The sequence below is a fragment of the Otolemur garnettii genome, unplaced genomic scaffold (genome assembly GCF_000181295.1).
Source record: "Otolemur garnettii isolate 467f Iridium unplaced genomic scaffold, OtoGar3 scaffold00038, whole genome shotgun sequence".
Taxonomy (NCBI): Eukaryota; Metazoa; Chordata; class Mammalia; order Primates; family Galagidae; genus Otolemur; species Otolemur garnettii.
The window spans coordinates 1,548,175-1,560,763 of NW_003852433.1; the positions used below are offsets into that span (position 1 = coordinate 1,548,175).

The 12,589-nt window shown below is 47.8% G+C and overlaps 2 protein-coding genes across 5 annotated transcripts in view; both read right to left on the minus strand.

Moving 5' to 3' along the window:
- TPST2 (tyrosylprotein sulfotransferase 2) overlaps positions 1–6,332 on the minus strand; it is a 54,899-nt gene extending 48,567 nt beyond the window's left edge. For 2 of the 4 annotated variants that reach the window (XM_023513297.1, XM_023513296.1), the window contains exon 1: positions 5,737–6,150. In XM_023513297.1, the coding sequence (XP_023369065.1) occupies positions 5,737–5,924 (188 nt within the window). In that variant the 5' untranslated portion in view covers positions 5,925–6,150. Of the gene's footprint in view, positions 1–5,736; positions 6,151–6,227 lie in introns of those variants that run through there. The other 2 variants (XM_023513299.1, XM_023513298.1) reach the window with 2 other exon arrangements.
- Positions 6,333–12,133: 5,801 nt separating this feature from the next.
- Positions 12,134–12,589, minus strand: part of CRYBB1 (crystallin beta B1) — a 16,761-nt gene continuing 16,305 nt past the window's right edge. The window contains exon 6 of the mRNA XM_003789844.1: positions 12,134–12,406. Within this exon, the coding sequence (XP_003789892.1) occupies positions 12,223–12,406 (184 nt within the window). The 3' untranslated portion in view covers positions 12,134–12,222. The remainder of the gene's footprint in view (positions 12,407–12,589) is intronic.

Here is a 12,589-nt window from a genome sequence, read left to right on the forward strand (position 1 = left end):
AAAAAAAAAAAAAAAAAAACCCAAAAACTGCTTTTAAAGCAATAGAATTGCTTATTCAAGTGACACTACCAGGAGTCCTAACAGCCCTGAAGATCCAAACTAGAGGGCCCTTCAGGCCAGACAGGTCGCCCATGTGACAATGGTGTTTGGTGGAGACTACAGTGACCATCTGACAGGCAGCTTCAGGCCACTCCAGTTTGGCCTGAGCTCCTGAGTTTCTAAGAGAAGTAAGAAATCAAAATTCTTCTGTAGAAATGTATGGATGTTGGCTCAATTAAAAACAACAACAAAAAACCAAACTCGAACCACACAGCATGGGAGTTAAACAGAAGACACAGAGACCCTGAGGCTCAGGGGAAACGCGGTTAGCCCGATGTCACACAGCAATTTAGAGGGAAAGCTGGGACTTGGCTGTCTCCAAGCTCTCACCCACTGCTCACCAGCTTCACTGCAGCAAGAAAGAAGGCTGAGCAAGATCTGAACTTCCCAAGCCAAGAGCCCTGTGTGTTCTTCCCTCCAGGAAGGTGTATGGATAGATGGACAGAGAACAGGTGAATATTCATTCATAATATTTAAAACAACTTTTAACAAAAGTTAAAGAGGTGGCCCACGCCTGCCTACCACTTTGGGAGGCTGAGACAGGAAGATTACTTGAGGCCAGGAGTTCAAGACTAGTCTAGACAAATTAATGAACCCTGTCTTTATAAAAAACAACTTTAAACAATTACTTAAAAGATTAGCCAGGCAAGGTGGTATGCCCCTATAGTCCCAGCTACTTGGGCAAAGCTAAGGGAAGAGGATTGCTGGAATTCAGCAGTTTGAGGTTGCAGAGAGCTATTATGACACACCACTGTACTCCAGCCTGGGTGACAGAGCAAGACTTTGTCACAAAAAAGGACAAAAAAGTCCAAAAAACAGAAGTGTAGACTCTGGATTTAAATCCTGACTCTCCCACTTCTTAGCTGGGTGACTGTGCAAATTACTTCACTCTCTGCCTTAGCTTGTTTGTCTCAAAAGAGTTAAGTACAGAAAGTACGTAGAATAGTGCCGAGAACCTAGCAAGCCCTCTGGATATGACCTGTGTTTATAACTGTTGCCTTTTGAGAGATGAGGAAGTTAAGGCTCATAAAGGATGGACCTGCTCAAGATTCCAAAGAGCCTGTCCGACCCTAGAACTTCAGCTTTTTCCTGGTACCATGGTAAGTAATTTACTACCATCCCCTCCCATCTCACAACCCTAGGAGGTAGGTCTGCAGATGAGCACACAGGAGATGTTCCTGCCCGGGGCATACAGGCACTGCCCTCCAAGGTCCTCCCTGCAATTTCTGGGGCTTGGCCAAGCTCCCAGGCTGCCCTGAATGAATCATTCCTGTGAATCCTCCTCAGGTGGCAGGCTCTGGGGAGGGACATGGGAGGGGACAGGCATCCCAGACCTCAGTTGTGGCCCCAGGCAGGGCAGCCATGGGTCCACAGAACAAGGGGACTTGCTGGCAGTAGAAAGAGGCAGCAAGAGGGGACGCCAGGAGCTGCTGCTACCCAGAGAAGTCTCCATGACACCAGATGGCAAATCAAACCTACCATCGCTTTCAAAGAGGCACGTTCTGGTCATTATCCCCTGTCTGTGAAGGCATAGCTGCCACAAATTCATCCACAAAGTCTTATCTATAATATACTTCAACAGCCTCACTGACTCCAAGATGCTACCATATCTGAGTTCTGATTAGGCTGTGCCCATTCTTTCCCCAGTAGGGCATGGAGACCTAGAGAGGGGCAGTCCCTTGCCTAGGAAGCCTCCCCAGACAGTTTCCACTTTCCTAGACTGCTTTCCTTCTTTTCTTTTCTTTCCTTTTTTTTTTAGAGACAGGTTTTCCCTCTGTTGCCCTGGCAAAAGCACAGTGTCATTGTCCTAGCTCACAGCAACACTCGGGCTCAAGCAATCCTCCTGCCTCAGCCTTCCAAGTAGCTGGGACTACAGGCATGTGCCACCACATCTGGCTAATTATTCTATTATAGAGATTGGGACTTGCTCTTGCTCAGACTGATCTTGAACTCCTGAGCGCTAGCAATCCACCCACCGTAGCTTCCCAAAGTGCTAGGATTACAGGCGTTAGATACCATGCCCAGCTTTTAACATTTTTTTAATTTATTTATTTTTTGAGACAGGGTCTTGCTCTGTTTGCTGGGCTACAGTACAGTGGCATCATCACAGCTCACTGCAACCTCAAACTGCTGGGCTCTCTATGCTGCTTTCTAATGCGCAGAAATTCAGGATTCTGAAAGGAAAAGCGAGGGCATATATTTAAAAAAGAACAAAAGCATGAGGACCAGGTATAGTGACCAGGTATAGTGAATGGGAGGCATGGTCTTAACAACTGTCCCGGACAGCAGTTATCCAGATGAGACAAGGCTGGTTGCTAGGAATCCAGAACATGCTCATGAATGCTGTTTTAAGTTCCCAGACAAGCAGACTACAAACCTCAAGAGAACTGACTACTGGACAGGCATGGTGGCTCAAGCTTGTAATCCTAGCACTCCAGGAGGCGAAGGAAGGTGCTGGAGCTGGAGACCAGCCCAAGCAAGAATAAGAATACGTCTACCAAAAACAGAAAAAACTAGCTGGGCATCATGGCCTAGTCCCAGCTACTGGAGAGGCTGAGTCTAGAGGATCACTTGAGCCCCAGAGTTTGAAGTTGCTATGAGTTATGACACCCAGCACTCTAGCCTGGGGCAACAGAATGAGACTGTGTCTCAAAAGGAAAAAAAAAGAACTATTTCTTCCATGAAAACACTGCACTCTGCCCTCGGCTCTCACCATGCAGCCTCACCTTACTGAAGTAAGGAGCACAATGTAGAAGGTATGGAGTTCCAGGTACGGGGGAGATGTCCGAAGGTGGGGATGTCTGTGTGCCTGGGGTGGCCACAGATATAGCATTTGTAATTCAAGCCTGGGGGGTGGCACCTCTTGAAGTAAGCAGCAGCAACTTAGGCCCCTCATGTGGCCACCTGGAGAGGTCACCTTCAGAATAAGCGTGACGGTCTAAGTGGAGCACAGACAGGACCAGACTTGATTTCAGGGACAAGGGACAAGACTTCCTTTTGGGTCATGGACCAAGAAACCCATCAAGAATCTCTATGGCCTCCATAGCCTCAGCTAACAAGAGGGCTCTGTGTTAACCTGGGATGGGAAGATGTGAGCAGCTCCCACCTTTCCTTTACCCCTTCCTAACACTATGTGCCAAGTCCTGGGTTGGGCTCCAGGAGCACCTAGTCTTTCACCAGCCCCACACCTGCTTCCATAAGTTTTTGTCACCATTACTGGGAAGACCATAAGCATCTACATACTTTGGATAACCACTGTACAGGCTTGATCTGTTTCCCTAACTGGTGGTCCCAGAGATGCTGCTGGTGACATGTAAGATATCCCTCATTCTGCTGAGGCACTTAATTTAATTTATATTAGAAAATAACGTACAGGCCAGGCACGGCGGCTAACCCTATCATCCCAGTACTCTGGGAGGCCAAGCCAGGTGGACTGCTTGAGCTCAGGAGTTCAAGATCAACCTGAACAAGAACAAGACCCCATTTCTACTAAAAATAGAAAAACTAGCTGGGTACCGCAGCAGGTGCCTGTAGTCCCAGCTACTGGGGAAGCTGAGGCAAGAGAATCACTTGAGCCCAAGAATTTGAGGCTGCAGTCAGCTATGATGCCTCATCACTCTACCCAGAGTGCCAGAGTGAGACTCTGTCTCAAAAAAACAAAACAAAAAACAAAAAAAAAAAAAGAAAAGAAAAGAATTTATAACTAACACGTCAAAGCCAGTGATGTCAAGGATTATGACTGCTGAAGAGGAGACTAAATTTAAGATTATTGGAATCGGCTCAGCGCCCATGGCTCAATCGGCTAAGACGCCAGCCACATACACCTAAGGCGGCGGGTTCGAATCCCCAGCCCGGGCCCGCCAAACAACAATGATGGCTGCAACCAAAAAATGCCTGGCGCTGTGGCAGGCACCTGTAGTCCCAGCTACTTGGGAGGCTGAGGCAGGAGACTTGCTTGAGTCCAGGAGTTAGAGGTTGCTGTGAGCTGTGATGCCATGGCACTGTACCCAGGGGGATAGCTTGAGGCTCCGTCTCAAAAAAAAAAAAAAAAAAAACGATTATTGGAATCCTCATACACAGGCTGGCGGGATTATAAATTGGTACCACTGTTTCGAAAAACAGCCTTGGCAGTTCCTCAAAAGGTTAGACTCAAAATTACTACATGACCCTGCAATTCCATGTCCAGGGACATACCCGAGAGAAGTGAAAACATTTATCCCCACGAAGACTTGCACATGAATGTTCACAGCAGCACTATTCACAAAAGCCCACATGACTGACCAAATGATAAACAGAATGGGGTATATACACACAATAAAATAGTACTCAGCCATAAAAAGTAGTGAAGTCCTGGTTACAGGTGAACTTGGCAACATTATCCAAAGTCAAAAGCGGCGGATACAAAAGGCTGTATAGAGTATGATTCCATTTATATGAAATGGCCAGGCCAGGCAAACTCAGATGTAGAGTAGATTAATGGTTGCTAGGGGATGGGGGCGGGGGGTGTTACAGATTGACTGTTGATGGATACAGGGTTTCTTTCTGGGATGATAAAAATATTCTAAAATTAGACAGTGGTGATAGTTGCACAAATAAAACCACTGAATTGTATACTTTGAAAAGGTGAATTGCATGGTATGTGAATTCTATCTCAACAAAGCAGTTACATGAGATGTTTAAAAATAAGGTGATACAAATATACTAAGTAAATAATAGAGCGATTGGGGTTCAATGAGGGTACAATTCTCAAATGATGCAATAACTCCTTTTGCACAATCTAACAAACTCAGCTTTACAGTCATGGAAACTGAGTCTGGTGGAAGAGCAGGGGGGTTGGGATGACTCACCCAGGCTACATCACTACTAAATCAATATGAGTCACACTCAGATCTGTTCAAACCTAGAAGCCTGGCCTAACCATCAGACAACCCCACTAGAATAAAAGGAGAACGAGATGAGGGATAGGGAGAGGTGTCCATAGCCCAGTCTGGTAGACATATCAATGAAGCTGGAACGTGAGAAAAAGGACTGGCTACCTCCCTGGGGTTTAAAACAGGAAGCAACCAACAATGCCTGGGAAATACCAGGGAAGGTTTCCCGAGGGGGTGTTGCCTGAAGAGGCTTCTGAAGTATGAGTAGGAGTTCACTATTCCCCCCTCCCCAACATCCATAAAAGACATGAAATCAAGAGGCCTGTGGGTGAGTTTCAGCTCTGCCACATCCTAACTCTGGGTTCTAGGGCCACAGCACGCAACCTCTCCAAGCCTCAGTTTCCCCATCTGTAAATGGGGGGAGAGAAGGCAATAAGCGTAATGCTTTCTAATAACTGTACTAAAAAGGATGTTTCCTACCCTCCCTCCCAAGGGAATGGGGCTTTGAGAAAGCCAGACCTTGACCTCTGTCCCAAGTAATAAGGACTCTGCTAAGCAGTCAGGCGCACCCAGCCTCTAAGACCACGGCCCTCCCAGGCTGCCCCTTCAGTCTGGCTGTAAACGGGCACCTCCTATCCAGCTCACACTGGGAGAGGAAGGTTGCCTGGGTTGGGTGAGAATTCTCTGGTCAAACTTCGCCCCTCGCCCCGCGGTGACCTCCAAGTTCACCAGGGATTTCCCCTCACCCCATGCTCTCGGCACCCACCTCCCTAGCCAGCGATTTCCGCCCTCCACGCCTCCACTTCTGACACGCCTCACAACTCCACCGCGGCTGCAAGTTAACTTCCACGCGCCCCAGCGCCCGCCTGGGGGTCCCCGCGCGCCTGGGCGAGGTCGGGGGCTCGGAAAACGATGACACGCCGCTCTTCTGGCCACCCTTCTCAACACACTCATATACAGAGGCTGAGCGTGTCCCGGGCGCAGGGTCCAAAGTGAGAAGCGCGGAAACTGGAGCCCGGTCTGTGCTGCACCCGGTGGAAAGTGCTCGGGGCGCCGGGCGGGTGCGGATCCTCGAACCACCCGCCCGCGCCGCCTGCCTCCCAGATCCCAGCCCCCGAGCGCGAGCAGCCGCGCCGGGCCCGGAGGAAGCCGTCAGGACGGAGGACTCCCCGGTGCCCGAGGCCGACCCGCCCGCGCCCCAGGCCGGCACCCCCAGCTGCAGCCCGAGGCCCCCGGCGCCGCCCCAGGGCCACCTACCGTGCCCAGGCGCGGCGAGGCAGCCCCGCGCGCCCAGCGACTCGCGGCTCACCAGCCGCCCCGGCCGGGGGAGGGGGTGGTGCCCGCGCGGGGGCGGGGCCGCAGCGCCGTGACGTCGCGCGCGGGCGGACCCGGGACGCGGTCCCGCCCACGGCCTTTCCCCGCCCCCCCAGCCCGCCTCTGCCGGGCGCGGTGAGCGGAGGCGGACCCAGGGTCTTCCTGCAGACTCGCTCGGGAACCCGGCCCCGCCGCCCTGGATCCTCTGCTTGCATGCTGGCTTACCCCCAGGACTGGCAGCTCACCACTTTTCCTCCGCGACGATTCCTCACTGCCTATAAGCAGTGAAGTGGAATAATCACCAAAAAGAGGTGTAAGAGAAAAAACCAGACCCAGAGTGAGGTGTATTTGTGGTGTTTATGTAAACAGAAAAAAGAAGGATGGGCTGTGTCTGCTGTATATTCACGTACATCAGTGATTTCAAGGGAGGGGTGGGATTTTGCCCTGCCATCGTACCCCACCCTGTTATTTGGGGATAACCAAGATATTTTTGGTTGTCACACTGGAGAGCTGAAGGGTTCCTACTTGTATCCAGTGACCAGAGGCATGGGATGCTGCTGGACGTCCTACAGTGCACAGGACAGTCCTGCAACACCAACAAAGAACCATCAAGCCCAGAGTGCCAATAATGCAGAAGAGAAACCTTGCTATACACTAATGAAATAAAACTCCAGGCTGGTAAATCTCAGCTCAGTCTAGGATACATAACCTCTCTGTGCCTCTGTATATTTATGCATTGAATACCTGAGGGAAAAGGGAAGGAAGATGTGCAGGCTTACTTTTCCCTGTGAACTTTGATTTGTTGTTCTCTTTAAATCATAGCACTCTACAGGGTGGACTTAGAGTTGGTGTGCAATTTACCATGTTAAACTATCTTAACTTAGACAGGAACTTTATGTCCATCCTGTTTCATGTGTTTAAAATACATTTCTGTAATAGTTACAACTGTAACCACAAACATTATTTATACACACATGTACATACATGGAAACCAAGGCATACAGATATGAAGTTTTGCCCATGACCAGCCATGTGTTCATTTGTAACTCATTCATTCATTCTTTTTTTTAGAGACAGAGTCTCACTTTGTCACCCTCAGTAGAGTGCTGTTGCATCACAGCTCACAGCAACCTCCAGCTCTTGGGCTTAGGTGATTCTCTTGCCTCAGCCTCCCAAGTAGCTGGGACTACAGGTGCCCGCCACAACATCTGGCTATTTTTTTGCTGCAGTTTGGCCAGGGCTGGGTTTGAACCCACCACCCTCAGTATATGGGGTAGGCGCCCTACTCACTGAGCCACAGGCGCCGCCCATTCATTTGTTCTTGTGTCCAATAAATAGTGCCTACCATGTGGAAGATGCTGGGACTGACAAAATGAAACGTGCTGCCTCCATGGAGCTGGCTGTTACCAGTCTGAAAACGATAAAACGATGTTATATAGTGTTTACTGCGTGCATATTAGAGATTCCATATGAGTAATTTGATGGTAAACACCAGCTGGGTGTTTTATAAAGTCCCTTTGTGGATGAAGAAATGAGGATCAAAGGAAGAGGTCTGAATGGGGGCATTTATTTAGTAGCATTGTAGCAACAGCATTTCCTGAGCATTCTGTGCTGGACAGTGGGATTCAGCAGGCGAACAGGAGGACTAGGGCCCTGCATCTGAGTGGGGAAAGTCAGTCCCTCCAACAAGGCTTCGTGGTAACGTCAGCATCTGTAACTGGCCAGGCAGGGGCAGGGGGGATTAAACTGGGCCAGAGAAGGAGGATCAAGGGTGTTGGTTACATGACTGAGACGTGGCTGGTGTCGGCGGCAGAGTACACCAGTCACAGGGAACAGTAGGTGCAAAGACCCGGCAGGAAGGAGGTGAGCATGGGCCTTGCATGAAGCACAGAGTGGACAGGATGTGGTGGAAATAAGAGATCAGAAGGGTCTGCAGGGCCGGATGCAGATGAAAGAGTTCATCTCTCTTGTGTGCATCCCCAGCCTGGGAAAGCCCAGGGCAGGGGCCTCTTCTATCTTCTTCCCCAGCCCATCTTCCCAGCAAACCAGATGAAGCCCGACACTCAGGAGGTCTTCAATCAATATTTGTCAAAAGCAGGAACAATAAAAGTAGCATAAAGCGTATTGATTCTAAAACTTTCCAACTCTGATGTTCAAGAGATGATGTTGTTGCCATATCAGTAATTACATCTGACTCAGGCGCTTGCTATGTGCCAGGTGTCTTATAAGTATCATGTATAAGGTGGTCATTTACCCTTCTCAACTACCTTTTGAAGTTTTGTGGCCATTACTCCCATTTTACAGATGAGGAAACAGAAGCGCCCTCAGGTAATTTGGTTTGACCCAGGACAACAGCTGGTAATTGTCAGAGCTGGAATGCAATGTCAGGTCTCTCTCACTCTTTCCACTACGCTGGCAGAAGGAGATGATTCAGTAGTGGGCAGGAAGTGAGGGCAGATGGGTGGGTTCTCTTCTCCTGCTGGATGTGTGGTTAGGTTCATAGCTGGGTGTCTAGGCTCTACAAAGCATACTTTGATCCTCGGTATCTGGCCCAGGTGTCTGCTTGCCACAACAATGGTGCTCATCTCTCTAGAACCTGCTCAGGGTGATCCGGAACCACATTTTCCCCCCAAAACTCGGTTTCGGTGTGTTTATCAGCACCTCATGCTGGCACAAAAGTGGTCAGTGCCCTCAGGTGTCTTTTGCCCCTATCCCCTGAAGTACATTCTGCCAACTCTGTGCCCATGCCCCAACGCCTGAAAAATTGTGGGTCACCTCCTCTTATCATGGATGGGAGATGATATTCTGTAATCAAAATGCTTTGCCTTTCCAAATGCTTATGGTGCCAGGATTCATGGAATCTAGCCCTAAAACATGATGATGTCCTTAGCTTGCCCCAGCATTGCATTCTAAAGTCAGTATTAGGGGCAAAACTCATCCATAGTCAAAATGACCTTGGAGGAGCCCCCAAGAAGGCTGAGGGCATCATGGCTAGTTGGCAAGTCTAGCCCCACTGGTTTCCTCCAGTATTGGACCCAGGTTTGAGCTCTTGGTAAAGTCAAAACTCAAAGTTTCAGTTTCAAGGCAAAAATGTAACTAATCTTTAAGCTGTGAAATTCTGTTCCAGGTGGTGAGATGCTCACATTTGAAGAGGCACTTTGGAATGAGGACCTGTGAACAAACACCAGGGTTTATAGTTCCTAAGTGATGCTCACTCTTAACTTTTTAACATGTTATTTCTTTTACTTCTTTCTTTCTGTCTTTATTATTTATTCTTTCTTCTGATATTTACATGTCCTGTTTTTATTACATGTTTTTTATTCCTAAATTTATCATCAAAACAATAAATTACGTATAAAATAATGGCCTTAGTTATCATTTTCTTCTAGTCTTTGTTTGTTTTGCCAAATTGTACATATTTTGTTAGCAATACTAATATGCACATTTTTTTCATATGCTAATACCTATGAGAAAATTAAAATATCTTTGAGCTGAAAGTGATCCATAAAATGTGGACTATGAATGCTCACTTAAATGATGAATTTCTAGTATTTTCCTTTTATAGAACTCATCAGACTGATAGACTGGGAGATGGGACCCTGATATGTCTAAATAAGTCTCAAATAATTCTTTAAATAAAGATAAAATAAAAATTCTGAGTGAATAGAAAACAACAGTGCTACTTTTTTTTTTTTTTTTTTAGAGACAGAGCCTCAAGCTGTTGTCCTGGGTAGAGTGCTGTGGCATCACAGCTCACAGCAACCTCCAACTCTTGGGCTTAAGCAATTCTCTTGCCTCAGTCCCCCAAGTAGCGGGGACTACAGGCACCCGCCACAATGCCCGGCTATTTTGGTTGTAGTTGTCACTGTTGTTTGGCCCGGGCTGGATTCGAACCCACCAGCTGTGGTGTATGTGGCTGGAGCCTTAGCGGCTTGAGCTACAGGCGCTGAGCCAACAGTGTTACATTTTAATGGATAGTAGCATTTCTCTTTTTTTCTTTCTTGAATAATAAAATCATGATGCATCTTACCACCAGTAGGATGTTGGAGTTGAGAAAATCTGAAAGTTAATTTTATGTGGCTCGTATGATTGTGAGGCTCAACTCCATTGCATGAGAATCTTAAAGCTGCACTCACAGACCTTGGGAACTTAGGATGGGAATCTTGGTAGCTTCACATTGGAATCACAGAATCACAGAAGCTTAGAGACAAATTACAGAATCTCAGACACTCATACAACTTTGGAACCAAAGAATCTTGGGGCCAGATGGACAGCTGAGTTGTCATTTTATAGAAGGGAAGAATGATTCCCAGGGACAATTCTTTCTAGCTTCTGACATTAGAGCAAAGTCAATGCTCTTATCTCCTGAACTCTGCCCAGCACTCCTGGTCCACAGACAACTGTGTCTTCTAGTCCAAGAAGCTAGACAAGAGGCTGGTGGAGGGGAGAACTAAGGTGAGAAGAAGAGGGAAGGTAAGATCCGTAGTGCCTCAACTTTGAAGCTCAAAAAAAACAAACAAACACAGAACAGGGTGCCAGGAGGCCCCACTGCTGCTCTCTGCTACACTCATCATGCCTGTCCCACCCCTTACTTTTGCTCCAACAAGCACCGAGCCTACTGCTCCCATCTCAGTAAGCCTTGCTTGGGTCCACCAGAAACTCTCTCAACCTCTGTGCCTTTGTTCATTGTGCTCTGAGGCTGCCACGTACAACAGTGCAGGTTGGGGAGCACAGTACAAGCGTGCCACATTCCCATCGTGGACATCACAGATTTATACCAATAATTCTGACAGATGGAAGTAAAATGTCTTGAAGAAAAAGGCATCTTATTATCATTTGTACAAAGGTGTCATATGGGGTAGCAGGCCCCTGCTGTTTGCTCTGCCTGCAACATCATCTTCCCTATTCTCTATCAAACAAGCTCCTGCTTCACCTTCCGAGACCCTCCCTTTAAATATTTCCTCCTCCAGGAAGATATCCATAGCAACACCCGCTATCACCAGGCTTCCTGCATAGATGAATGATTAATAACATCAATCAATATTAACTGTTGATATGAGAGTCAGCAGTGCTGCATGGAGATTTCTGAAAGATGATTCTAGGATTAAATACCATTGAATCAGATGTAAAAAAAATAATACTTTTTAAACCTTTATTGATTAAATCAAGGAGAAAAAGAAATCTGTATGGTGCAAGTGTATCTTTCACACTTCTTCCCAACCTTTGCTAATCACCCATTTTGTCAAAGAGCAGACAGGTTGCAGGCTCAGAGCCTTCAGCAGGTGGAAGTGTCTGCTGGGAATTTGATACCTGGACTTCTATAAATTATACTTGATTTGTTTATATGATTGCTTCCTATCTGTGGTATATAATACCATTTCCCATAGCCTTATAGTTTTATTTACAAATCAATGCATTTAAGCACAAAACACTAAGTCTATTTAAATAAAAATATTAAGTAAATAACAGACCAGCTGGTATGCAGATAAGGCAAAAAAAAAAAAATCATTAGGGTGGTGCACAAAGGACTAGAGTTTGACAACACAGATTTGTTGAAGAGTGCAGGCTCTGGAGCCAGACTGGTTGAGTTCCAACCTTGACTTGCTAGCTGTGTGACCTTGGGCCAATCACTTCCCCTCTCTGAGCCTCAGTCCTCAAGTGCTCAATGGGAATAATGATAATCCCACTCTTGGAGTAGTCTAAAAAACAGGGTAAAACAATGTGTATAAGAGCTTCTCAGTGTTTGTTGTTTTTATGATTGTGGTAATTACTGAGACCGGGGAAGCTGCACCCTGCAATGATGGGGAACCTTGAGGCACACATCTGCTCACAGACTCAGGAGACAACTGTGGCTTTAGGAACTTTTATTTGCCTGGGAACAATGGGGAAACCGAGCCTGGAGAAGGGGTGGGGCAAGGAAGCTAGGTGCAATGTGGATTCACTTGGGGGGCTCGGTGGGCAGGACAGGGAAGCAGCCCTCACGGTGCCACTGCCTGTCACGCAGGCGGCGCAAGGACTGCATCTGCGGCTGGAAGGCCCCCCACTCGTTCCAGTGCCGGAAGTCACCAGGCTCCAGGAGGTACTGGTACCCACGGTAGCCGGGATACTGATAGCCAACCCAGCTGAGAGGAAAGCAAGAAGGACAGAGTGGAGACAGCCAGCCTTGTAACCGGGCTCTCAGCCCCTGCCAGTCCAGCCTGCCCTCCATCCATCCCTGCTGTCTGCTCTCCAGCTCTCACCTACTGGGACTCATGCTTGGGTCACCTGGGGCTCCTTTGTTCTGGCTTTGCCTCTTCTTGGTGTGT